The sequence below is a fragment of the Podarcis gaigeae genome (assembly GCF_964106915.1).
Source record: "Podarcis gaigeae genome assembly, chromosome: 3".
NCBI classification, from domain to species: domain Eukaryota; kingdom Metazoa; phylum Chordata; class Lepidosauria; order Squamata; family Lacertidae; genus Podarcis; species Podarcis gaigeae.
This window is the reverse complement of record NC_139680.1, coordinates 26,687,893-26,715,517: the sequence shown is the minus strand read 5'-3', so window position 1 is coordinate 26,715,517 and position 27,625 is coordinate 26,687,893. Positions and strand designations below refer to the sequence as shown.

Here is a 27,625-nt window from a genome sequence, read left to right as displayed (position 1 = left end):
TATACCAACCCAAGCAAAGGGGGGGGTTGGGGGTGTCAGGAGGTATAATGTCAGTTTTTAATATCCCAGCAATATAACATCTATTAAGTTATATCATTAATATTGTGCTCACCGCCGAATATCTTCTGGAACTCTAGGATGCTGCCAGTATGGCAAAGGCTGAAATTTTTCTTTGCCGCATGCAACGTAAAAATGGTTATGTTCTAGCTCATCAGATCCATGTACAGACTGGCCATTTAATGTAAACAGCCTGTAAGAAATGCATATTGAAAAAGTAAGTATATTATACCTATCAGCAGAATACAGTCCCTCCAGTGTGCATAATTATCAGCTCTACTAGCAGCTTGTTTAATTATAACTTTGGAAAAACCAAGAAAATTGGTTCCATTTTTCTGAAGCAATTTTCAAAGACTACCAGGGCATAGCCAAGGGGGGGGGGGCAAGGAAAGGCAGCTGCCCCTCCTAAATCAATACAAATAAATAAAAATACATAACTGAGGTTCTGTCCCCCAAACAAGAGGCCTGCCCCCCCTAATAATAATAATTTATTATTTATACCCCGCCCATCCAGCTGGGTTTCCCCAGCCACTCTGGGCAGCTCCCAACAGATTAAAAATAGAATAAAACATCAAACATTAAAAGCTTCCCTAAACAGGGCTGCCTTCAGATGTCTTCTAAAAGTCAAGATAGTTGTTTATTTCCTTGACATCTGATGGGAGGGCGTTCCACAGGGCAGGCGCCATCACCGAGAAGGCCCTCTGCCTAACAAAAGGCTTGCCCCCCCCCCAACAAAAATCTTGGCTACACCCATGAAGACTACACTGGCCCAGTGAAGACACAATGCTGGCCACTCAAATAACTATAGAAAGCCCACAAGTAGGGCATGTGGGCAATATACCTCTCTTGCTGTTGCTCCTCAGGAGTTGGCATTCAGATACTTGCTGTCTTGCTTCAATAGCCAGTAGCCACTATGAATGTGACTCAGCTGTTTTTAAAGTAATCTAAGGCTGTAATCTGCATCTGGTGTACTCCCACCACTGTCTTCAGAAGTTGTGTACACATGACATTAGCCACATAAGCACTGCTTACCTATGGATACCCCCAGAGCGAGAAGATACTTTTTCATTTATCAATCCAAGGACACCATTCCAACTTTTCAGTGTGAACTTGGGGAGGAGAATTTTCACAGGTGGTATCAACATGTCTCCGTTTGTGAAAACACTATCAAGAAGACATATGAACAAGCTATTCTAAGTAAGGAAACTTCTGGGGGGGAATACTGTTTTTTAGAAAATTACTTTGATAAGAATATGTTTCATTAGGAATCCAGCTAGTTACATTTCAGGGACAAGCTTCAAATCTCAACCTCTCCGACAAAACATTTTAACTCATCAGATAGTATTGTATATTTTCACCCATTTCCATCTGACATGATAGGGGAAACAAAAGTGAAATACGTTCAGTTGGAGAACCCAAGGAAGATACAGCCTTTGAAAATTCAATTACTTTCCCCTATACCGACAAAAGATGTCCTCAACAATTCCCAGAGGAAATAAACCACAATCCTTTTAAAGAGATAATAGAATCAATTGATTTCTTCAGCGAAGCTCACATTAGAAAATGGCTCTTCTTCTACCTGCAAAGATCCATGGAACCACTTTGAGACTAAAGCTGTAATCTTAAGTATACTGACCTGGAAGTTAAGTATAAATGAAATCAATGGGACTTACTTCTGAGTAAATATGATTAGGAACTGGGCTGCAAAAGCTTTGAAAAGAAGCAAAAGTTTGGATAAATCACAGACAGACACTAAGCCAGTTGAAGTACCTATATATTTTTGGAGAATGGCTATTCCAAATCTCCACTCCTCTATTTTCCCCTGCTTAAAGTGTGTCTGTGTAGTGGAGCATCATTCCTCCTACAGTAATAGTGTAATCAAACGAAGAGCCAACACACACAATACAGCAACAAGATTTGCTGAAAGGATTTTTCTTAACACTGCTGTTAACTTCCTTAAAGCATGTTACTACGAAAGGGGTAGTAGTTCTATTCTCTCATATGAAAAGCTAAGCAACACATCTGATATATAAGGCTGGGTTAACTATGACTACAATGGTATGTTGTTGTTGTTGTTTAGTCGTTTAGTCGTGTCCGACTCTTTGTGACCCCATGGGCCAGAGCACGCCAGGCACTCCTGTCTTCCACTGCCTCCCACAGTTTGGTCAAACTCATGCTGGAAGCGTCGAGAACACTGTCCAACCATCTCGTCCTCTGTCGTCCCCTTCTCCTTCTGCCCTCCATCTTTCCCAACATCAGGGTCTTTTCCAGGGAGTCTTCTCTTCTCATGAGGTGGCCAAAGGACTGGAACCTCAGCTTTAGGATCTGTCCTTCCAGTGAGCACTCAAGGCTGATTTCCTTAAGAATGGATAGGTTTGGTCTTCTTGCACGCCATGGGACTCTCAAGAGTCTCCTCCAGCACCTTAATTCAAAAGCATCAATTCTTCGGCAATCAGCCTTCTTTATGGTCCAGCTCTCACTTCCATACATCACTACTGGGAAAACCATGGCTTTAACTATACAATAATATAAGCAGTGCTAAAGATCCAGCTCTGTATACTTGACCCCAACCTACTTTCACATCCTGCTTTAGCATCACAGAGTGTATCAATAAAACTACATTATGGCAGTGGTTCTCAAACCTTTCCCCACAGATCACTTCTGAATTGCTGAGGGTCTTGATGGACCACTTAATTATATGCTGTTGTAGCAATAGTAACATGTTGTGCTAGATGTTGCCTGGTTTTTAATTGTATCTTTACAGACACAGTGTTGATCATCACCTGGATGAAGCTCCTCTTTAAGTCAAGTGCTATGGTTCATTACTTTTGGGGTGAGAGACTGACTCAGAGGTGTTCTTTCCAGTCTACAGTATTCCCATTACAGCTGACCCTGCTCCAGAAGTCTTTTATGCATAAACTGGCTTTTCTTGATGGAAACTAAGAGAGCTGCAGAGCTCAAGATTTTAAGATTCTGCTAACCATTCAGCTGGTTAATTTGGCTTCTAATAGAGTATTTCGTATTTGCTTCTAACCTGTTACCCCCTGGCCTAAAGGCTGCAGAGAAATAAGACAGAAAATGAGAAGGTTCATTCTGGGGCAGCAAAGATCATAATCCGGCTAGTTAGCAGTATATTTGAGGATTTGATATTATGGCTCTCTGCTTCATTCCAACGATGCTTCCCTATTACATCAAAGAATGGAATGATTTTCTAAGATAATAATTTATCGCAATTATATTCCACCTTTTCCTCTAAAGAAATTAAGTCAGCATAAACGCCTCTGTCTCTCCCATTTTATCATATTTACTAAATCCACTGAAGTTAATAGACATGATGATTTTACTGGTTCTATTGTGCCACCACCACTCATTTTTGAATCCGTGAACAGATAAATTTGCCCAGAATTATCCTGTAGTTTCTAGTGAAGTACTGTGTATTGGTGTTTTTTCTCCCAAGCCACCTTCAAGGCAACTTGAACATGGTCACATTGAAACCTGGGTCTGTGCATTTGAGCTTTCCTTATGAATTTCCAGGGGTAGAAACTGTATGGGGAAACAGTTGGGCAATTCCATAAGGTGAAGACATCACTACCCAGTTTCTACTTACTGGTGTGGGCATACAGCACATGGCTTCAGTACACATCAAGCCATGCTAATGTGCACAGCAATAGGTAAACTGAACTTGAAAAACACACAGAGAAAGCAACCTCGATGTGTTTTAAGCCACTAATGTGTGCACAGACTTAAGTTCATTAATTTCAATGAGTCGACTCTGATTAAAGGTAACAACTTAGTTGAATAAGAGTTCCTAAACGTCACAAGTAACAGGACCTCAACAGATATTTAATTCACATTACAAGAACTGTTATTTTGTGTGTGTGTGGTTAAAAGTGCATTTTTATCTTATAAATATTCAAATATCATCCATAGTATAGCTATGTACCCAAAATTGCAAGGTACAAACCTCCATGGTCTGATATACAATTCTGGTCTCAAATCAAATAGCCTTATTGTTCAAGCAAAAGGCAATGACAGACTTGTAGCAATAGTATTAACAAAATAATACAGAACATCCACCCATAAATATGAACCACCATCTATTATGTAAGAGAGAGACGTTACCAGAGACGCCAACAAACTCAAATCCAGCTTGATTTCAGATTAACTCTCAAGTCAAGTATTTATATTTGGCTGCTTATATTTAAAACAAAATTCTAAAAGCCACAGAGGTTACTATCCGAGGATATTTGGGGCCATCTAGTGGAATTCTCAGGGCATAGATACAAACCATGAACCCTAAATTAAAATGAATTTTATTTACAAATATATTGTGCCAATAATAAATATGAATAGTCTAAAGAAGGTATTTGTTAGTCCTTCTGGTCAAGGATATCCCAAGCCATTTTCAAGTACTTTTAAACACACCCATCCCTGCCCTTTTTCTTTACGTAACTCAGAAGTCTGGAAAAGTGAGAATTAGATCATCTTTACATGATCCTCGTCAATCCAGATAGGCGATACAAATTGTTCAAATACAAGTTGTTGTGAATGATGAAACACAGTGAAAGCTTGGTACTTTGCTTACTTCCCTTGTACTACAAAAGAACTAAAGACAGCAGAATGCTCTGCAAAACTTCTCTCACATGGAGACAAACTTAAGTTCTGTAATTTATTCTGTGTATTTTTATCCCACCAATTCTCCAAAGAGCCCAGGACGGCATACATGATTCTCTCCTCACAACCAGTGCTTTTTTCCCCAAGGGGCACTCAAGGGTACGCAGTACTGGAACCTCTGTTTTGTTGTTGTTAAAAAGAGTAGCGCTTAACTGTAACATCATGCTGAGTTAGGTTTCTAGAAAAAAAGCGCTGTCCACAGCAACCCTATGACATAGGCTAGGCTGAGAGGTAGCAGGCCCATCTGCATACCATGGTAAACCACAGTTAATCGTTTACCATGAATGTGCCCCAATAGTTTTGCTCCTTCCCACTAGCATACAAAGGGAACAAAGACTGCCATACCCGTTTGCAGCCCTTGTTCTGAGGCAAGTGTGGGAACTTCCAGCCCTCGGATGTTACTGAACTACAACTCCCATAAGACCAGTGCACATGGTCAACAGCCAAGGATGATGGGAATTGCTCAGGGACATCTAGATTACCTGCACCTGTTCATAGGTAACATTAAGCTGAGGGTTGTTGTTTATTTGTCCCCAGTCTTTGTGCATGGTGAGCCATGGTTTATGCCATGCAGTGGTGTCCAAACTTTTTTCAAAGAGGGCCAGATTTGATGAAGTGAAGGGCCAAAGTTGTTGAGGTTTTCTTAGGATTTTACCCCAGGAAATAAACTGCCACAGGGGCCAGATTAAACCAATCGGCTGGCTGAATTAAGCCCCCGAAGCAGACTTTGGACGTGCCTAGCGGTGATGTTTTGGACACAGGCAATGACTAGCCAAAGGTCACCTGGTTAACTTCATGCCTAACTAAGGATTTGAACACAGATCCTAGTCAAACACTCTAGCCATCTTTATAGTTATTTTTTATTTCAGAAGAACATTGATAACATCTGAGGATTTGTTCATAATATATGCACTATTTTTAAATAACAACAACAACCATATACTTACCTAATATTTAGTGGCTTATTATAGTTTGATTGCCATTTGGAAGGTACTTTTATATTACTGTGGACCACGGGTCGAATCTGCAAAAACAGTGAAACTCAAATTGTATGATGCAACAGGTTTATAAAATGTAATAATTAAAGCAGGCAGCATATATAAATAAAATGATATAATTTCAGCTGCTACACTTGCTCAAAAGTTGGAGAAATCCACCAGGAGCCTAAAGTCCCAATTGATATATCATTTGAACTTCCTAGCACGCTGTGTCACAACTACTTCCTTTTAAGCAACCTTTGAAAGTTGCTGTTTGGCACACAGCAGGAGAGTCACAAGCAGGCAGAATGAGGAAGTTCCTTCCCTTAAAGGCAAAACAGATGTTCCATGCATGTAAACTATCTGGATTGGGACCGCAGGTATGCGGGAGGAGAGAGGTTAGCCTTTCCACCCCAATGCTGTCTTCCTGATTAAAACCTCCCTAAAACAGCTGTCTATTTACTCCATGGCCAAACTTACAGGTCTCTCTATGGGCAAACTACAGCATCGAAAGACAGTGGGGGGGGGGTTTCTTTGCTTCCACTTTTAAACTACCCACTGTTTGCAGTTTTGCATAAACTCAAACAAATCATGGTTAGTCTAAACCAGGAGTAGTCAACCTGGTCCCTACCGCCCACTAGGTTGACTGAAGGTAAAGGTAAAGGGACCCCTGACCATTAGGTCCAGTCGCGGACGACTCTGGGGTTGCGGCGCTCATCTCGCTTTATTGGCCGAGGAAGCCAGCGTACAGCTTCCAGGTCATGTGGCCAGCATGACTAAGCCACTTCTGGCAAACCAGAGCAGCGCACGGAAACACCGTTTACCTTCCCACCGGAGCAGTACCTATTTATCTACTAGCACTTTGACGTGCTTTCGAACTGCTAGGTTGGCAGGAGCAGGGACTGAGCAACGGGAGCTCACCCCGTCGCGGGGATTCAAACTACCGACCTTCTGATCAGCAAGTCCTAGGCTCTGTGGTTTAACCCACAGCGCCACCCACGAAAAAGGTTGACTACCCCTGGTCTAAAGGAAGGGTGGAGAACTTGCAGTCCTCCAGGGATTTAAAAATCACTGGTCATTGGGGCAATGCTGGCTGGAGCTTATGGAAGTTGAGCATGACTTTAGCATAATTTCAAAGGTCCCTTGAACTTGTCTTTTTAAATGAGTTGGTGCTAGGAAGACTGAGCAAACGTTTCCTGGTGCCAAATAAATGAAAACGCCACTGATCAAATACTCACCACCTCATCCCTCTTCTTTCTTTGAGGTTTCTTTGCTCCTATACTGAAATAACTTAAAAGGGAAAATATAATCAGAATAAACAAAATGTTATTCAACAGCTTGCAAATTTAGTTAAAAATTTTGGCCTCACGGAATACAGGACCTTGATTTATCTGAATCTTCTTAGTCCAAATGTAATAACAGAAAAAGAGGCTGCTGTACCACCAGATACAGGCATATAATAATAATAATAATAATAATAATAATAATAATAATAATAATAATTTATTTGTACCCCACCCATCTGGCTGGGTCTCCCCAGCCACTCTGGGCGGCTTCCAACAAAGATAAAAGATACACTAAAATGTCACATATTAAAAACTTCCCTGAACAGGGCTGCCTTCAGATGTCTTCTGAATGTCAGGTAGATGTTTATCGCTTTGACATCTCATGGGAGGGCGTTCCACAGGGCGGGCGCCACTACCGAGAAGGCCCTCTGCCTGGTTCCCTGTAACTTGGCCTCTCGCAGTGAGGGAACAGCCAGAAGGCACTCGGAGCTGGACCTCAGTGTCCGGGCAGAACGATGGGGGAGGAGATGCTCCTTCAGATATACTGGACCGAGGCCGTTTAGGGCTTTAAAGGTCAGCACCAACACTTTGAATTGTGCTCGGAAACGTACTGGGAGCCAATGTAGGTCTTTGACTTTGAAAGAGCAACTCGTTTTGAAGTCTCAGAGCAGGAGAGAAATGGTATAAGCTTTCACTGACTTAGATGAAGTAGGCATAAGTCCACAAAAGTTTACGCCATTATATGCCATCCATATGCACCTACCCAGACCCTGAGATAATCTTCTGAGGCCCCTCTTCGTGTGTCTCCTCCACGAGAGGTCCAGAGGGTGGCAACACGAGAATGGGCCTTTTCTGCAGTGGCTCCCCGTCTGTGGAATACTCTCCCCAGGGAAGTTTGCCTGGCGCCTTTATTATACACCTTTAGGTGCCAGGCAAAAACATTCCTTTGACATCTTATGCCCTTTTAAAATGTGTTGAGGGGGAGGGTTCCTGGGTGGTTTTGTTTTTATTTTGATTATGTATTTTGTGGTATTTATATTCTGATTTTATTCTGTGAACTGCCCTGAGACTTGGGGGTATAGGGTGGTATATAAATTCAATAAATAAATAAAGTAAATAATAAACTTGTTACTCTTTAAGGTTCTACAAGACTGTTGTTTTAGAAACATTCAAGTTTTCCACAAATGACTGCCTCATAGAAAATGCTTAAGCATAAAAAAAATGAAAAATGACGCTGTAAAGTTACTGTACTTTACCATACCCATAAACAGAACGTGCTTGGGATCTTTCAGTTTATTCTAAATCTACTGTGGTGTGGTGTCATTTTCAATTCTTCAACTGTATAAGAAGAGTCACTTCACAGGCATCCAAATTCACAAATTTATAGGGACTTTACAGACTTGTAACCTACAGTGAAACCTCTGCATTCCATGTTTACTCCAAATGTATTGAACTCTGAGAAGAGCAAGGAAATGGATTTTATTTCCTCTGCCCTGAAACACTAATAAACAAATGCAAACAGCAGTCATCCTGCATTTGTGAGGGCATAAGTAGGTTCAAACAAAAATCTGATCAAACGGGTTTGCACTTACAACATAGAGAGGAATGTAAACACAGCCTACTCAAAACCGCTGCTCAGAATTAAAATAAATGGCCTTGAAAGCTGCATTTCAGTATTCAAAGAATTGTTATCTGTGAGTGATTCCAATTTCTGCCTGCACTTCTCTCCATTAAATTCACCAAGCAAGAACAATGTCAGGAACACGTTGGTATAATGCTTTTTACTGTTGTATTCCAGACAGGAGATTCACATTTAAGTTGGAAATCTTAGATGTTTTTACTCAATCACCCTTTAGTGAAATAGTAAGTAATCATAAGAGTCTGCAGACTTGTTTTGGGCTCGTAACCAAGGGAATGAAGGAGGGAAGGATAGAGGATTGGCAACGGAGAGCATAATAGTGAACACCATCAAAGAGCACTGGAAAGGGAGAAGACACAAAGCAGGGAAAGAAGTTGTTTGCGTTAAGAGTAATGAACAGGGAGTCCTTCAGATGTTTTTGGACTACATTCAACTCTGATCTGTGAAGGAAGTAGCAGTCCTGCAACATCTGAAGAGCCACAGATTCCTCAGTCCTGTATTCAGGCCAGTCCCTATTTGTGTATGTCTACACAGGGACGTGGGTGGCGCTGTGGGTTAAACCACAGAGCCTAGGGCTTGCCGATCAGAAGGTCAGCGGTTCAATCCCTGCTCCTGCCAACCTAGCAGTTAGAACGCACATCAAAGCGCAAGTAGATAAATAGGTACTGCGGGAAGGTAAACGGCATTTCCGTGCGCTGCTCTGGTTCACCAGAAGCGGCTTAGTCATGCTGGCCACATGACCCGGAAGCTGTACGCCGGCTCCCTCGGCCAATAAAGCGAGATGAACGCCTCAACCCCAGAGTCGGTCACGACTGGACCTAATAGCCAGGGGTCCCTTTACCTTTACACAGGTATGGTTTGGATGCATTCAGTCTCTGTAAAGAGTGTAAGCTATCTGAAAGGCCAGAATTGCAAAATCAAATCAAGGTGGCAAAGTCCACATGATGAAAGGGGGACACCAAACCTTTTGCAACACAGGTACTTTTTTCTGGTGTAGTACACTCAGGTGTCAAGCCTAGGTAATGGAATGTGGCTGGGCTGTCAACCTCAGAGATTCCTTAGCTGTGATTCCTGCATTGCACAGGAATGACCTTTTGGATCCCTTCCAGGCTCTACAATTCTATCTTCTTAGGAAATACAGGGACAATCCTTTCATACGCAAGGCTAACATTTGAAAATTCTCTAAAATATGCATGTCTTGGAAAGCCACTCCGGTTTCCGATTGAAGAGAAATCTCGAGTTCCTGCGCATTTTGATACACTAGACTACATCTGCATCACCCAAATTGTTCCTGATCGCCTCCGTTCAAACCTCTTCATACTTACTTCAGTTTCCTAAACCTTTCCCTGCCGGCAACCACGTATCTGCCTCCTTGCTCAATGTCGGTCAGGTCCATAACCGAATGCCCTTGGCGGGGTGTGTATATGTTCCTCACCCCAAAGGGTGTGGCCACGCCTTCGTTGAGTTGTATCATGAAGGCTTCGAAGTTAGGCACGTAGCGGTGGTTGATCACAAACTTCCTTCCCAAATAGAAGGGGTCGCCATTACGGTACACCCAAATCGTCCGGGCAGGGGTGGCATCTGTCAAGCTATAGACGGCTCGAGGCCGAGTCGCTCCCACCATACTGAAGTCACCAGTTCAGACAGACAGCGAGGGCTGGGGAGGAGTGGTGTTTGGGGAAGAACACAAAATATACAGCAGTGCATTTAAAAAAGGAAACCCCAAAAAACAAATCCAGGACCCCTCCCATACACCCCAAAGCAAAGGGACCTGGGTCAGAGGAGGTGGCTGCAGATCTCCTGTCCAGACCTCTAACCACCTACTTCATAATGGCACCAAAGTGGGGACACTCCCACCCCACCCTAGCCCCACCCCAAAGTCTTCCAGGGGGCAACTTTGTGTGTGTGTGTCTCTCTCTCCCGCCTGAGCCTCACACCCCCAATACATAAAAGCCTGACATCACGCCATGTGTGTGGCAGGATTGTGACTGCAGCCCTCAGCCAACAAAATAGGTCTCCACAAGGGTTTCCCTGGAAACGCATTGGGAGAGGGAGAGGGAGGTGGCTCAGGCTGCAAAGGGATTCCCAGGCGCGCCCTGAGGGTTGCGCGCGATCCCGAAGCCTTGGAAGGCGGGAAGCGCGAGATTTGTGCGGGCGCGCGCCTCCTGGCACGGCGGCTTCCCTTTGGAGCCAACCGAATGACCCGCCTGCCCCACTTATGGGTCAAGGGAAATGGCCACATGCAGCAGCAACGACCAGCTTCCCTCAAACCAAGGACTCTCCCGTTCCTCGGGAGCTTCTCCATTATCTAGAAGTCCTCACTCACCGCATGTTTCATTTCCAGTTTAAAATAAAAGGGTGAAAAGGGCGTCTTCCTCTTCCTCCTCATTGCTGTCTCCTCAGAGAGTTGCCACTACGCCCCCCCCCCCTTTCTGGGGGTGCAAAGTTATCCCCTCTCCTTCGCCTGATTCTTTTCCCCACACAACACAGATCGATTGCCGCCTGGCGCCCCGCCTAGGCTTATTGCTATGCCCTCTCCTTGATGCAAACAAAACAAAACCCAGGTTGTCTGTCTCCCGCCTTCGGAGAAAGAACCGAGAAAAGAACCGACGAGCCAGCCCTGCTAAATCTGCACAACCGTCTGCAGATCTCTCAAAGCAACGCAAATGCACTTGTGGGAAAGGGAGCGCATTTCAAAATAAGGAGGAAACAGATCTCCTGCCCTTTTTTTCTTTTGCAAGAATCAGCTGGGACCTGATCGTTTGGAAAGCAAGATATTGGAAGGGGAGGCCGGCAAGGGGGTGTGAGAGAGGGATACAAGCAAGCAAACTTTTTTAAGCCTCCCAGTTCAATGCCAAATCGTGTTCATTGAGGCTGACTCCTAGGTAAACGAGCATAGCCGTATCTGAAGAAGTGTGCACGCACATGAAAGCTCATCCCAATAACAAACTTAGTTGGTCTCTAAGGTGCTACTGGAACGAATTTTATTTATTATTATTATTATTATTATTATTATTATTATTATTATTATTTGTTTTGATAACCGCATAAGCTAAATGTATAGCTAAATAAGCTATAGTTTAGGGCCCCACTCTCTTGGGGGACCCCCAAAAAATTTAAAGGAAAAAATCCTCGATGTTAGGGACGCAGGTGGCGCTGTGGGTTAAAGCCTCAGCGCCTAGGACTTGCCGATCGAAAGGTCGGCGGTTCGAATCCCTGTGGCGGGGTGCGCTCCCGTTGCTCGGTCCCAGCGCCTGCCAACCTAGCAGTTCGAAAGCACCTCCGGGTGCAAGTAGATAAATAGGGACCGCTTACCAGTGGGAAGGTAAACGGCGTTTCCGTGTGCGGCTCTGGCTCGCCAGAGCAGCGATGTCACGCTGGCCACGTGACCCGGAAGTGTCTCCGGACAGCACTGGCCCCTGGCCTCTTGAGTGAGATGGGCGCACAACCCCAGAGTCTGTCAAGACTGGCCCGTACGGGCAGGGGTACCTTTACCTTTACCTTACAGCAACAGTGGCAAATGGCTTTAGATACCTATTAGGTTCATAAATTACCATGTAGCATATATTCAACACAAAAAACAGCAACAATTTATTGTTGGCAAAGGACAGCTGGACATATAAAGGGCCCCATTACCTTCAGTAGCTTATCAAACCTAAATCCAGCCCTGACGGCATCTTACAATAACTCTGGGAGGAAGCCCCAATGGAGATAAGCTTCTGTGTAAACATGCATAGGATTTCCCCATGGGTGGGATTCAACTCTGTTTACCCAGAGCAGGCCAAGCTTAGCCCTATTTATTAATTTCATTGGGTCTACTCTTAAATCAAACCCAGTTCAATACCACCCTGAGTATCTAACCATGTGTTTTTTAATAGATTAATTTTATTACTACATGTGACTTGGCTCTAAAAAGGGGCGTTGTTCTCCCATTCATGGAGCACTCAGAGAAGCAGACCTATTTATTTTCATCAAATCTTTTGGTTTATTCTTACTAGAAATGGGGCAGGGGTGTTATACAGTGGTACCTCAGGTTACATACGCTTCAGGTTACTGACTCTGCTAACCCAGAAATAGTGCTTCAGGTTAAGAACTGTGCTTCAGGATAAGAACAGAAATCATGCTCCGGCGGCGTGGCAGCAGCAGGAGGCCCCATTAGCTAAAGTGGTGCTTAAGGTTAAGAACAGTTTCAGGTTAAGAACGGATCTCCGGAATGAATTAAGTACTTAACCCGAGGTACCACTGTACATCCGTTTTCCAACTCCCACCTTTGTTTTAGCTCGGGTCAGCAAACTTTTTCAGCAGCGGCTGGTCCACTGTCCCTCAGACCTTGTGGGGGGCCGGACTATATTTTTTTGGGGGGGGGGGTGAACAAATTCCTATGCCCCACAAATAACCCGGAGATGCATTTTAAATAAAAGGACACATTCTACTCATGTAAAAACACACCGATTCCCAGACCATCCACAGGCTGGATTTAGAAGGTGATTGGGCCAGATCTGGCCCCCGGACCTTAGTTTGCCTACCCATGTCTGGGGCAAAGTTAACTACTGTGATACCTCAGATTACATACGCTTCAGGTTACAGACTCCGCTAACCCAGAAATAGTACTTCAGGTTAAGAACTCTGCTTCAGGATGAGAACAGAAATTGGGCACAGCAACAGCAGGAGGCCCCATTAGCTAAAGTGGTGCTTCAGGTTAAGAACAAGTTTCAGGTTAAGTACGGACCTCCGGAATGAATTAAGTACTTAACGTGAGGTACTACTGTACAAAGAAAGGTGATTGAGTAGGAGATCTGCTAGTTTGGTGGTGTGTCCCAACACCTGAAAAGCACACACTCTCCAAAACAAAACAAACAAACAACCAGAAGTACCAACAAAAGTTAAATAAATAGGAGTCAATAGGAAAAGATGGAAGGTCAATAGGAGAAGATGGAAGCACAGAATATAAAGTATGCAATGTACGAACCAGGAAGGGTAAGTATTCTTTTATTGGAACATAATTCAATTTTAGATGGCAAAACGAAATGATAGGCACAACTATTTAAGCAAATAATAATAATAATAATAATAATAATAATAATAATAATAATAATGCAGGATTGATTCTTAGCACACAAACTTCAAACATACTGAAGCATATTCTTGCACAGATGTTCAATACAGTTTTGCTCTCTGTTTTGATAATTAATGGTTGCAGAAGCTGATCAGCATCACTTAACGTTGCACTTCTAAACACACTTGCTGAAATTCTTCAATCAAATCAAGCAGGAATGACTTCCAAGTTAACATAGAATAAGGCTGTGATAAATGGCATCATATATGAAGACATATTTTGGATATTCCTGACTAATGTAAGCAAAACTGAAAATTAGATTACACATAGGATTTTATTTTATTTTTAATGAATAGGGCTGGTCCTCACACAAGGCAGAGTGAGGGGAAAACCTCAGGGAGCTGATTTTGTGTGCCATTAAATTCTTAGTTTTTAAAATTTTATTCTTATTGCCAGGGAGGGGAGTTTCTGCTTTGGGTACTATTGACATTGACAGCGCAGGGGATGCCTTTTGCAGTGCCACACACCAGGCAGCAAACTGCCTTGTGTCAGTCCTGGTTATTTATTATTACATTAATATCCCACCGTTCACCTAAGGAGCTCAAGGTGGCAAATGCAGTTCTGCAGCTTCCCTATTTTATCCTCACAACAACCCTGCGAGGCAAGAAACTAAGAGTATCTGACTGGCCCAGGGTCAACCTGGGGGTTTCATGGCTGTGTGGAGATTCGAATCCGGGTCTCACAAATCCTAGTCCAACACTCTAAACAATATAACCGGCTCGATGTGTAACTGCGCTTTAAAAAACAAAAACAAAACCTTTCTACCTTATGTGCTCTATCTGTCCGACAGCTGCATTCATTGCCTCTTAACATTGTTTAATAAATAATACCATTTTCCAAATCCGATAACCTGTTAGCAAATATATATGTAAATTATTCATTCAGCTAGAGAAATTATGTTATTGTACAACTGTAACAAATTGTTGCATTTGAACCAATGATGTGGAAAACTGTATAATTCAATGAATGCAGATAGATGAATTGTATTCGGGCTTGTATTAACCATGAGTGAAATTCTGCAGAGCCTTTTTCCTGAGAACATTTTTACTTCCTCATGTCTGGCAGGGCCCGTGGAAATCCCCAGAGACGCATCCTACTTACACCTCCATCAGGAGCAAAAGTAAGTTTCACATGAGTAAACACATCCAGCATCTTTATGGCAGTACCATTAAAAAAATGTCTCGTATGAGGTTTAAGCTGGGGGAGAAAGAAGACAACAAATTTGGTAATAGTAGTTGCAGACAAGATTCTCATTCCAATCTTATATTTTTTGTCTAGTTGTGTGTCGAGGTCCCCCAGCCACCCCCTAAATAAATCTAAATTCATACAGAATTTTTGTTTAAGATTTTTGCCATAATTTTGGCCACAACTATATTAAAATACGGTGGTACCTCGTGTTAAGTACTTAATTCGTTCTGGAGGTCTGTTCTTAACCTGAAACTGTTCTTAACCTGAAGCACCACTTTAGCTAATGGGGCCTGCCGCTGCTGCCACGCCACTGGAGCACAATTTCTGTTCTCATCCTGAAGCCGAGTTCTTAACCTGAGGTAATATTTCTGGGTTAGCGGAGTCTGTAACCTGAAGCGTCTGTAACCTGAAGCGTATGTAACCCGAGGTACCACTGTACATAAATGTGAATGGTTGCGTAGGCATTGGTTCCAACTATCTGTCCCCGTCCAGGGACAGGACTGACTTCCGGATTCCAGCGAAAGCCAGTAAGGGAAAACAATATTGGGGAGAGAATGGAGCCGGGCACCAGACCCTCACCTCTCCCCACATGCTCCCGGGGGCTTGGATGAAAGCATGGCAAGCCCCTCGATTCCTTTAACGGAATTCCCTTGCAGCAGCAGCATTGGAGGGGCCAGCACTGCCAACCACATCCCCTCCACCAACCAAAAATTAACCAATTTCTAACCGCAACCTTACGAGTTGTGACGATTTGCTACGCAGTAGGCAAAAACCAAATAGCACCAGCCAATCTGCCAAATGGACAAAATTCCTACCGGGCCCCTGGCCCCAAAAGCAGACGACCCCATGACAGGCATAGCAATGTCAAACGCAACAACCCTAAATTAGGGAGGGTGGGCGGGCGATCTGATGCACGCAGCAAAAGAGACTGAAAAAGACTACATGCCAAGAATATATAACCTTCGGGCCAACCCTCTAAATGGTAACATCAAAATCCCCCCAACAACCCAAATTGGCCCAATCACAGTCATGGCCATCCAAATGGTCCCGCCCAGCAACCAAGAGGGGGTGTCCTGTTAGACCCCACCGCAACATGTGCTCCCCATGAAGGAGAACACGCGTTGTGGGTGTTTTATGTTTGTGGCTTTTGTTTTTCTGGAACTCATATTGCTTTTTGTAAAGTGCTTCCCACCCATAATACATATATATTCATATTCAGTTGATCTAGAAATTCAAAGCAGACCTTTGTTGCAGGTACCAGTGTGTTCCATTTTGGACCTTGCTTCAAAGTCCACTTTTGTGCATTATATTCATTTTCTTCTTCTGTACTCAAAATACAGGCCTCAAGTTTAAATGTATCTGGAAAGTTTCCTAATAGTAAAATATAATAAAATAATTGAATGTGATATACTAACAGTTCCTTCTAAATAAATTAGGGCTGCAATCTTATATACACTTACCCAGGAAGAAGTCCCATTCAACTCAGTAAGTATTACTTCTGAGTAAAGAGATATATGGTTGCATTTTAAGGCTGGAATCCTTTGCACACTTGCTGAGGTAAAACTCCACTGAATTCAGTGAAAAGAGGGTCCTCGTCCGTCCCCGTCCCCCCCCCCCCCGCAAATAAACATGCTTAGGATCATACTGCACAGATTATATAGTAATACCCTGTGGCATTTTCAAAGGTGAAATATGAATATTACCCACTACAGTCTGCTTCTTAAAACATCTGCCTGACTGTTGCAGCTTGAAAGGAGGGACAAAATTTTAAAACATTCATTATGTTTGATTTAGTATAACAAAATCTGCTGAATTTTAACACAATCTTCCACATATATCTTTGGAAACACATTGAATAGTACATAGTAAACTTTTCACAGAGTTATCTAGATAAAGAGAGTTTGACATAAGACTAACATAACAAGAAATGTGTACCTTTAAAGTGACTGGTGTCTATTTCTATGTGCGTTATAACACCTGGATGTCCCAATCGAAAGACTGCCCATTCACTTCCTGGTACAAGTAAGATTCCTTTGTCACCAAGCTGGAATTAAAAGGAAGACTTTTTTTTTTTAAAGTGGTTGATTCCCCCTCATGATTCACTCATATAGTAATATCCATTTGTGGGGGATTCCAATATGCAGCAGTTTCCATGTTATCTCCTTCGCTCAAAAAACTGCATTTTGTCTGGAAATGTGTTGTTTCAATATACTGTTGTATGTGTTCATTGTTGTGGGAGACATCATAAAGATCAACAAAACACTTTAATGACAAGAAATAGCTGAGGAATACTGAAAATCTTACATTCATTGCAGCTTCTAAAGATCAGTGTTCTTCTGTGTATGAATTATGTTTAGGAATTGGATAGGAGTTGTTATAAATAATTTGTTTCTTACCTTTAAAATGGGTGGCCTTTGCAGACTTCTGCCTGTTTCCCATCCATCTTTCATGGACTTTGCTCTTCCTGGTCCTAACCCATCACCAAAACAAAAGAGTAGAGACACTATATAGAGAGAATAACTCAAAAGTCTTAACTATGAATCACCTTGTTCCTTAATTTTATGTGTTCTAAAGTGATTTTTTTCTGAACTTAGTAGGGCTATCTATTGATGAGATAAACCTCAGCTAATTAACTGTAAATAATGTAATTGGTCACTTAATGATGATTTTTAATTAAATTTCTGTAACAATAAAACAACAGTTTCCAAGGAAAAAAATGCTTTAGCCAGGTTCCAAAGAACCACACAATTAGTTCTCCATACCCAATAGGGATTTGGACTTGTACATATTAAACATTAATTCGAGTGAAGTTTCAAAATGAGTTTCTGATATGGCATATCGATCTGCTGTTCAAATACAAGGGTGTCAAAATTTTCATTAAGCACATTCCTGTGCTTATGGGTTCCCTAATTAATAAGTGGCATGCTTATAGCTGACAAAACCGTTTTCAATTAATTAATCAAACTAATTCAATAACTAAATATTGCAACCCAGAATTTAGTGTTCGTGGCAGATCACATTTGATTTTCATCCATATTGCAGATAGATAAAAATACCTTATTTAGCTGGGTCTTTCTAATACAAATCCTTCATCTAGACATGATTTTTACTCTGTTCCTTTATATATATATATTTTCCTTCATTTTCTATGACCATGTGTTTGGAATTCTACTATAAATAGCAAAGGAGTCTGAAGATTTATAACTGCCAAGTCGTGGGAAACAAGAGGAATCCAAGAACAGGCTGTTTAGGGGAACCAATACAGTGGCACTTTGGGTTAAGTACTTAATTTGTTCTGGAGGTCCGTACTTAACCTGAAACTGTTTCTTAACCTGAAGCACCACTTTAGCTAACGGGGCCTCCTGCTGCTGCCGCGCCACCGCAGCACGATTTCTGTTTTCATCCTGAAGCAAAGTTCTTAACCTGAAGCACTATTTCTGGGTTAGCGGAGTCTGTAACCTGAAGCGTATGTAACCTGAAGCATATGTAACCCGAGGTACCGCTGTACTGTGTTAAAGACTAGTGGTTCTCTGTTCCCCTGCTTTGTAATAAGTCTTGGAAAAAAGAAATACCACAAATTACATTCTCCTCAGAAGGAAGCTGAATGTGTGAACCACTACCCACTGCAATTTCCTGATGCTAGAGGAAATGAGGAGTGTGAAAAAATATATCTGAAAAATTATATCCAAAATTCTCTGCCTTGCTCTGCCCATTCATCTACTGTACCTATAAACTGGAGAAACTATTTTCAGCTGGGCAAAATATCATGCTTAACCAATGTCATTGGACTCTCAGCTAAAACAGAATGGAATTCACCAAACACTACTGCTTGCACCATGCCTGTTTATTTCACTTGGGTTTACTGAGCATAAGCGCCATTAATGGGCGTAGTATTTCATGGATTATTCCCATAAACAACAATTGTGAGGGATTGTTTAGCGGTTCACTAAAAAGTCGGCAGCTTAATTTCACGAAAACATCACGCTCACACTGCATTACATAAAACCAAATCAATGGCTGTAAACAAAGCCTGGTGTGATTCTTACCTAAAATATTCCCAGGATGGCCTAACTGAGCATCACTGTATCCAACACAGACACCTCCGTTCACCATTGCCACCAAATCACTCAAGTGGTTCAGGCCAGAGAGTGGCCATTCTCTCTGCATTGTACCGTACACTTTTAAACGTGCAACTCCACCATCTGGGAAGGGGAAAGCGTTTTAATTCTGGTTTCATGCCAGAAGAAAGGGATGCACATATTTTGATTAGAGAAAACAATGCATATGCACATTTATATATATTTTTAGTAGTTACATTTTACAATAATATACGACAGATATAACTTAATGCATGTTATGATGATTGTTAAGGGAGAGACAGAAATAACAAGGAAAGAATGCGAGCAAATGGTGTTGCGTATACAGCTGTGGTGCAGCTTCATCGCTGTGGTTCTCCAGATGTTCATTGTCTCCCAACTCCCATCAGTACCAGCCAGCATGGCCAATAGTCAGGGTTAACTGGACTTACCACTCAGCAACATCTGGGAGGTCACAAGTTCCTTTCCTCTGATAGGGATCTTACCTGGATATATGTTAAGTCTTAAGTGTGTCCATTTTTGCTTCAAAGTTGCGACAAAATAGTTGTGGGCAGCATCAAGGTTTCCTGATTTTATCTTTGAGATGGGAACTAAGGAAGTCCATTCATCTGACCTCATCTAAAAATATTCATTAGCTGGTTAACTTTCAAGGAAATGATAACTTTACTTAGATTTCTTTTTAATACACCTGAGCTGGTATAGAGGTGGCCCCACGCCCATAATAAGACTACCTTTAAAATATTTAGGGTGCTTACGTAACTCAGATGTAAAACGTTTGAAATGCGCAGTGCCACTAAAATTGGCCTCTTTAATGCAAGCTTAAAGGTAAATTTAAAGTTAGGTCCAGTCGGGGACAACTCTGGGGTTGCGGCGCTCATCTTGCTTTATTGGCCGAGGGAGCCGGCGTACAGCTTCCGGGTCATGTGGCCAGCATGACTAAGCTGCTTCTGGCAAACCAGAGCAGTGCACAGAAATGCCATTTACCTTCCTGATGGAGCGGTACCTATTTATCTACTTGCACTTTGATGTGCAAGCTTAGTAGGTGACTAATGTTACAAACTTGTAGATAGGCGTGATCTGGTAAACCAGCCATTCATAGCACAACCCCATAGGCCACTTGTGGTCCCCATCCTGTTTACTTGTTTACTCCAGGGAAATTCCAAATACCCATTGTTTATAGCCATTTGACAAGTATAGAAATATCTAAGACCTACCTAAGTGCATCAAAAGCAGGAGCGGTGATAGGAGAATGTTTTCATCACAATTCACATGCTCTCTGTTATGTATTCTGTGCATAGTGAGAAATGTTGCTGGACTCCCCTGCATTGCTCTCTGTGTTAGCCCCACCACTGATATCCACAGACTGAAGCAGAGCCTTTGTACATACAACAATTGTATGCACATAGGCTTATACCCTATCACAAACGCTTGTATATTCCCCTTTACAAATGTTGCATTAATTAAAAATGGCATAGTGTTATGTGTGAACCCAGGCCAGCAGCTTTAACAATGGTTTGTTTACTGCCAACAATCCGAATCTATGGTTTGTTGGTGGCTTACTAACCTTGGTTTGTTTTAACTATGGCTTGGTGATATGTAGGGACCCATCACCCTTCCTTAACCTTGGCTTGTTTGGCACTCCAGGCACTCACTGAATTATAAAAGCCATGAGGCATGAGGCAAGAGCAGCTAGAAAACAGCCCAAACTTTGGAGAAACAAGCCATGAAGAAGAAGAAGAGGAGGAGGAGGAGGAGGAGGACGAGGAGTTTGGATTTGATATCCTGCTTTATCACTACCCTAAGGAGTCTCAAAGCGGTTAACATTCTCCTTTCTCTTCCTCCCCCACAACAAACACTCTGTGAGGTGAGTGGGGCTGAGAGACTTCAGAGAAGTGTGACTGGCCCAAGGTCACCCAGCAGCTGCAGGTGGAGGAGCGGAGACACGAACCCGGTTCACCAGATTACAAGTCTACTGCTCTTAACCACTACACCACACTGGCTCTCTTTGGAGAAACAAGCCATGGCTTGTTTGGTGGTCTGGGATAACTCATAGTTAACTTGTGGTTTAACAACTCATTTCTTATCATTATTTGTAAAGTAGGCTTTAGAGATTAGGACTGCAGAGAGAGCTGTGGGTAAATAAATTGAGAAAGAGGGGATATGTGGGAGATGGTTCAGAGAAGCAGAAGGTAGTATAGAGTTCAGAAGCATAATAGGCCTTTGTCACCATTGGTTGCTGCTAGTCACTCCCTATATGTGGCATCTGCATGGTGCAGCCTATCCCCTTTCCCCACCTTCGTATTTTGCAGATGCCAAGAGGCAATTTCATTGGGACACAGGTGGCGCTGTGGTCTAAACCACTGAGCCTAGGGCTTGCCGATCAGAAAGTCAGTGGTTCGAATCCCCGTGAGGGGGTGAGCTCCCATTGCTCGGTCCCAGCTCCTGCCAACCTAGCAGTTCGAAAGCACGCCAGTGCAAGTAGATAAATAGGTACTGCTCCACACTAATAGGCGGTGAAGGTAGTCTAAAATAATGTGCCTTAACATTCTGATAAAACACAGTAATTTTAGTGTTATCTCAGTGTTATCTGGTGCTTTCCCTACACAGGCATCCCAGTTACCTCCTTGACAATCCTCAGCTCTTCATCCGAAGCGGCTGTTCCTATTCTATTCCCTCTTGCTGGCAGCGCTGGTACCTCCTCTGCAAAGACAATATGCCCAACAGAGATTTAAGTAGATAATATGGGCATAATCAAAACCTCTTCCACATCCACTTCCGAAAAGCTAATTGTTTAGATTCACTATTTTATCTCGTAAAATATTATATTAGCAACAGGGTATCTACTGTAGGGCAAAGGGGGCAGGGGTCCTTTGGGGAGACTAAAGAGCAAACTAAACATGACCTTGAACACCATGTGCAGAAACATGAAAAAATGAAAAGCTGCTGATATGTGAGAGACAAACCCCTGTCCATCATTGCCAACACGACCATTGCTGTTTACTACATTGATATTGTTGGGGTAAAGAAAGCTTCTGTCAGGATGTCCCTGTGATGAAGATAAGGTTGGAATTAGCACAATGTAGCAGCACGTGGGATGAATGCATCATAATCAGTGCACACTCTCCTGGTCACATTTGTGACATTTCAGACATTTAGTCATAGAATTGTATGGTGGGAAGGGACCATCTAGCCAATCCTCTACAATGCAGAAATCTTTTTGCCCGACGCGGTGCTCGAACCCACAACTCTGAGATTAAGAATCTCATGCTCTACCAACTGAGGTATCTGGATACCCTTGCTGTTCATTTATAGTCAGCATAGCTCTGTGCCAGTAACTATCCACATAGAAGATTAGAAACAAGCAGAGTCATGAATGGTGAAACATTACTATGGCTTTTTGATCTCCAACGCCTGTATTAGCCCCTAGATATCCTGTGCCTGGTAGCTAAACCTGAAAAAGTCTCCTTCACACTTTCCCAGTAGCCAAGCCCTCCTGCTGAGGGTCCATGTTGGGCTTCCCTAGCCCCCTCCATGACTTTTCATAACCTCTAGCCCAGGCAAAGGCAAACTCGACCCTCCAGATGTTTTGGGACTACAATTCCCATCACCCCTGACCACTGGTCCTGTCAGCTAGGGATCATGGGAGTTGTAGTCCAAAAACATCTGGAGGGCCAAGGTTGCCTATGCCTGCTCTAGCCCTAGGCATAGCTGTCCACCTTCCCCTTTTTTGCGGGAAATTCCCTTATTCCAGCACTGCTTCCCGCTGCTATCCTGGATTGTTAGATAACCCGTAGACTGTCCCCGGGACAGGTGAGGCTGCTGATCCCTTATTTTCAAATCTGAAAGTTGACAGCTATGGCCCTAGGCCTTGAAGAAAACTATGGTCTCTCTCAATGATACTCATCTCCCACTGGGTTTCAGGCAACGTGACTGTTCTCCTGATGTTGCTCCCGCTAGGATCCCTTTCCTGTCACCTTTCTGTGTTCTGATACAGCATAATCAGAACCTCTACAAAGTTCCTGAGATCTTAACTTACCTGGTTTCAAGCAAGCAGCTTGGATTGATATCTGAGGAGCGCAGTTTCCAGCAAAGTAAGATGTGTCTGCCTCAAACCCATAAATCGTACCTGGCACCCCCAGTTGAATGATGCACCAATCATGACCTAAGAGGCAAAGGAAGAACCTTTAAATTGCAACACCCAACCAAAGTTAATATATGTAGATTTAGGAAATTTTCCATCCTATTTATTTACAAGATTCCTTACCATAATCTCAGAAATTCTCTCAGAAAAGAAAAGTCTTCTAAAAATAAATAAATGTCGGTTCAGCTGTTTTACCTGGAATGCGCTTCCTCCTGGTTTCCCATCCATCCCTCCACTTCCCAAACTCAGTGAATAGGTCTGCATGATATGCTGGTCTTTGTTTCTAAGCAAACATATATAAAAAAGATCAAGGTAGTGCTTGCATTATGCCCTTCATTTTAATAAGGTTTAAAGCTGACAGAATGTTTATATGTTTAAAGTAGGTGCTTCAGAATGCCTTGATTCGGGGGTTTTGTGTTCGTTATGTGAAATGAACCAAATTAAAAGTGAACTGGGCAAGAGGAGGGCTATGGCCATTCCCTTGAGATTGGTGTCAGTCTGAAAAAGGCCTAGCACATGAACAGCAGCTACCATATAGTGGTGCCATTGAGGCCAGAATTCAATTCAGAAATGTGGTGGGCTACAACCCCAAATGAAGCAGAGCTAGTTTATAAGGGGAGCCCTTGTAATGTAAGGCCATTTGAAATAAGTGAATTGCACACCAGTACCACCTAAGAGACACTCTTCCATGTACAGTCATTAAGGCCAGAGTCTGAAAATATCTAACCACTGTATATTATCACTACCACAGTTGGCCAAATGCTTATTCTTATACAAAGGAAAGGAAACTCTGTAGTGTGTGCCCCCCCCCCAAACTTTTCACAGCTTGGAAAAGGCAATTGTGCAACAATACCTTAAGCGTTAGAATGTTAATTGGCCTATTAAATTTATATACCACCCTTCATCAGTGGATCACAGTGGCCTTTATCACCAGAATACATCTGCAATCCAAAGAAGAGCCATATAGATATTGCATACCTACCTTTAAGAGATTTTCTGCAGGAGCAAAAAAGTCATCCGTTGCAAATAAAACCTTTACAAAATAAAAAGAAGCATGAATTACAGCTGCAATTTACATGTAACTACTAATTTTATTTTACATGCGACACTGGAAATCTCTCTTTGAGATTAGGCAGGCTGGTATGAGGGACAGGGCCTTCTCAGTGATGGCCCCCCAAGTTATGGAATTCCTTTCCCTGAGACATACTATCAGCCCTCACCTTGGTTTTTTATGTGAGCTCTAAAACTGCATTTGTTCACAATGATTTTTAGTGCGGGGGGGGGGGGGTTCAATGAGTAGTGAATTCTGTTTTTTAATCTTTACCATAATGGCTTGCTGGATACATTGGATATCTTGAAATGAATCAAATGCTACAGATGAATTATTATTAACATTATTATTATTATTGCTATTATACTTATCGTGTTCTATATTTGATATGGTTTTAAATTGCTTAAGGTGCTGTAGGATGATATCCAATTGCACCAGCTTGCTCATGCCACATAACACAAAGGGCAAATCCAATAGGTGTCTTGTATGTGAGAAAGAGGCTACACAAATCCTAGTTCAACTGCTATTATTATTGCCTCAATAACACTTAAACTTGTGCACCTGTGATACCATTTGCACAAGAACATCAACATTACACTTGAAAGTGTGCAATTGTGTTTGTAGCCCTGCAGGAAGGAGCTGCTTTTGATTTAATATTTTATGCAGCACTTTTATTTGAAAATGTTATCAAAATTAATTATGGAAATCTATTTTTTTTACCAAAATATTTTCAAACAGACAAACACATCTTGGCATCCTAATAATTAGGATAACAACTTTATATCTCTAGAAGTTAGATTTTAAAAAAAATAAATTTTCAAAATCCCTGCACAAAAGCTAAACATCATCTACTTTTATGAACCTCTCTTGTTTCGGTGAATTTCGTTGAATTTACCTTCCCTCCTACAGATTCACATCCCAAGTCATTCAGATGCAGGAAGTCAGGTAAAACATTGCCCTTTTTTTCAGAGAGATGAACGGTCATCTTTCTTCAAAAGATCACACTGAAAATTTTTGTTGTTGTTAAAAAGATATTACTCTTCTAAAAGGGAAGAGAAATAAAGTAAATCAAAAAACCCCACCTTATCACATTAAGCTCCCCCTTTCTTAAAAACAAACTTGTAATTTGATTAAATAAATAATAGTGATCAAATAAATAACTCCAGAATTTACTGGCTGGAGGAACACAAGGCTACTACAGGTACGGATATTTTCTCAGTACAGGCACAACCCACAATTTGTGTGGAAAGGAAAGCAGCATACTCACTCACTAATAACAGCGATATGCAACCAAAAGGAGCAGGCAAACGCTGGATCAAACAGCAACTACACCACTATAAATGGTAAATGCAGAATGGCCCCATGTGGCTAGCGTTCTGGAGTTCCCTTTTAGCTGTGGCCATTAGAACTGAAGTATCATTTCACCTCATGGATTTAAATCCTCTTTGAAACCCATTTAAGCCAGTGGGCTGTGTCACCATATCTTGTGGCAGCAAATTCTGTACATTTATTGTAATTTAACAGCAGTTCTGAATCTATGGCGCACTGGTTTAAAGGGTGACCCCCCACTTTCTAGGTTTAAAAGAGAGGGAGAACAGTATTTTCTCTACCTACTTCGTCAAAACCATGTGTAATGTTCTAAAATTCTATTCATGATCATCTATTTATTGCCTTTTAAGAAAAGGCTTTCCTCCCATGAAAGAAATTCTAACATTTGCTCATTGGGTTTGCCCTTTTCTGCACCGTTTCCAGCTCAATTATATTTAATTTAAGTGTGCCCAGCATTCCACAATTTGGCAACTCAATAGATTTATATAAATGTCTTCCGATGCTGGCAGTTTTATTTTTAATCCCTTTCCTAATGATCCCAAGTATGGAATTTCCCTTTTGCACAGCTTTCTTACATCCCATCAGTGTATATATGAAGTTGGAAATCGTTCCCCCTAATGAGTGCTATGTACTTACTTGCACTGAATCTTGTTTGCCATTTTGTTGCCCAATTATTCAGTTTGGAGAAATTATGTTGGAGCTCTTTCCTTGAGTATTCACCTGAATAATCAAGTGTCATCTGCAAATTGGCTACCTCACTGTTTACTCTTTACCCCCAACTCATTTTTGGATGTTAAATAAAAACACTGGTCCACATCCATAATAGAGATCCTTGTACTGTTCATTGCCTACTTGCCTCCATTTTGAAACAAGTTTATTCCTTCCATCTGCTTTATGTTTAGCCAGTTACTGAGCTAAAACGGACCAGCCCTATTTACCATGTTTGCTAGGTTTAGCCTGCAACCCAACCCCACTTACCTGGGAGTAAGTGCCTCAGAATTCAATAGGACTTACTTCTGAAAAGATATTATTACTGTTTCAGAGTTACTCATGAGTCTTTTGTCAGTATCTTTTTTCAAAGTCCAAGCATATTATGTTTATATACTTGGACGTCCTCCTGACCAAGTGGAACTGCTGAAAGGTTGCAATTTATTTTTTGTAAAAACAGTTAAAAGATTACTTTTATTCAGTTATTAATATAAAACCATGCTGATTTTTGTTTTTAATTACAAGGTTGCAAATAAGATATGTTTAATTGTGCTACCATAATTATTTCAATGCAGAGCAATGGCAGTTCAGTTGTAAAAGCTAGTGCTATATATTCTAATAACTATATGCTAATCAATTACAGGTAAAATAGCCAAGTTGTGTCGTCTTGGCACACTAGCAAAAATGGGAACAAAATAGTTAAATTATACTGAATTGAAACTTTGCACAGTTCACTGAAAAACATGAAATCTGGACATTCCTGTGGATATTTTTAAATAATTCAGTCTAAAATATATTTGCCATAACATCTTAAGAGAAATGTCTTACTCTATTAGTAGTTTTGGTCCACGACAGCCGTAAATAATCTGCACTGTGAAGAAACTAGTGTTTCAAATGGATTGGTGGACAATCCCCAGTAAGCAGGTTACACAACCAGTAGACAATCATTAGACTATATTGATTCTGTAAAAGATCTATGTAAACGCTCACCCCCTTCCTCAAACAAACATACAAAAAGATTGTGCAGTCTCTTTATGAATCTAATTTTTTTTTTTACCTAAGCAGCGTATTTTAAATTAACCTTGCAAATTGCAAGAAGCATGGTGTTTTTGACACATTTTAAACTCATATTTTGTACCACGATCCTGGCCTTCACAAACTTTGCTCCTGGAACCATTCCTGGAATGGAAGGTCTCTTTTGCAGTACTGTATTAGCAGCACATATAGGGACGCAGGTGGCGCTGTGGGTTAAAGCCTCAGCGCCTAGGACTTGCCGATCGAAAGGTCGGCGGTTCGAATCCCTGCGGCGGGGTGCGCGCCCGCTGCTCGGTCCCAGCGCCTGCCAACCTAGCAGTTCGAAAG

The 27,625-nt window shown here is 41.9% G+C and overlaps 2 protein-coding genes across 7 annotated transcripts in view; both read right to left on the bottom strand.

Annotated features, from left to right (window-relative positions):
* The window catches only part of DCDC2C (doublecortin domain containing 2C), a 57,709-nt gene extending 46,294 nt beyond the window's left edge, over nt 1-11,415 (bottom strand). For all 6 annotated transcript variants that reach the window (XR_014561924.1, XR_014561925.1, XR_014561926.1 and 3 more), the window contains exons 1-5: nt 9,959-11,415; nt 6,947-6,998; nt 5,679-5,755; nt 1,090-1,221; nt 113-250 (exon numbers count right to left, since the gene is read on the bottom strand). Coding sequence is in view for 3 of the 6 variants with exons in the window: in XM_083730435.1 (XP_083586561.1) it covers nt 113-250; nt 1,090-1,221; nt 5,679-5,755; nt 6,947-6,998; nt 9,959-10,257 (698 nt within the window). In the remaining 3 variants the exon portion in view is untranslated. The remainder of the gene's footprint in view (nt 1-112; nt 251-1,089; nt 1,222-5,678; nt 5,756-6,946; nt 6,999-9,958) is intronic.
* Nucleotides 11,416-13,605: 2,190 nt separating this feature from the next.
* ALLC (allantoicase) lies at nt 13,606-27,174 on the bottom strand. Its single transcript, XM_083730669.1, has 12 exons — nt 27,092-27,174; nt 25,122-25,268; nt 24,158-24,208; nt 23,371-23,458; nt 23,071-23,196; nt 21,655-21,734; nt 19,520-19,652; nt 18,984-19,139; nt 17,334-17,407; nt 16,873-16,981; nt 16,181-16,308; nt 13,606-14,946 (listed from the first exon to the last, which is right to left on the bottom strand). Exons 2-12 carry the CDS (start codon nt 25,209-25,211, stop codon nt 14,794-14,796), a joined length of 1,188 nt encoding a protein of 395 aa, XP_083586795.1. The 5' UTR covers nt 25,212-25,268; nt 27,092-27,174; the 3' UTR covers nt 13,606-14,793.
* Between the last annotated feature and the right edge of the window lie 451 nt (nt 27,175-27,625).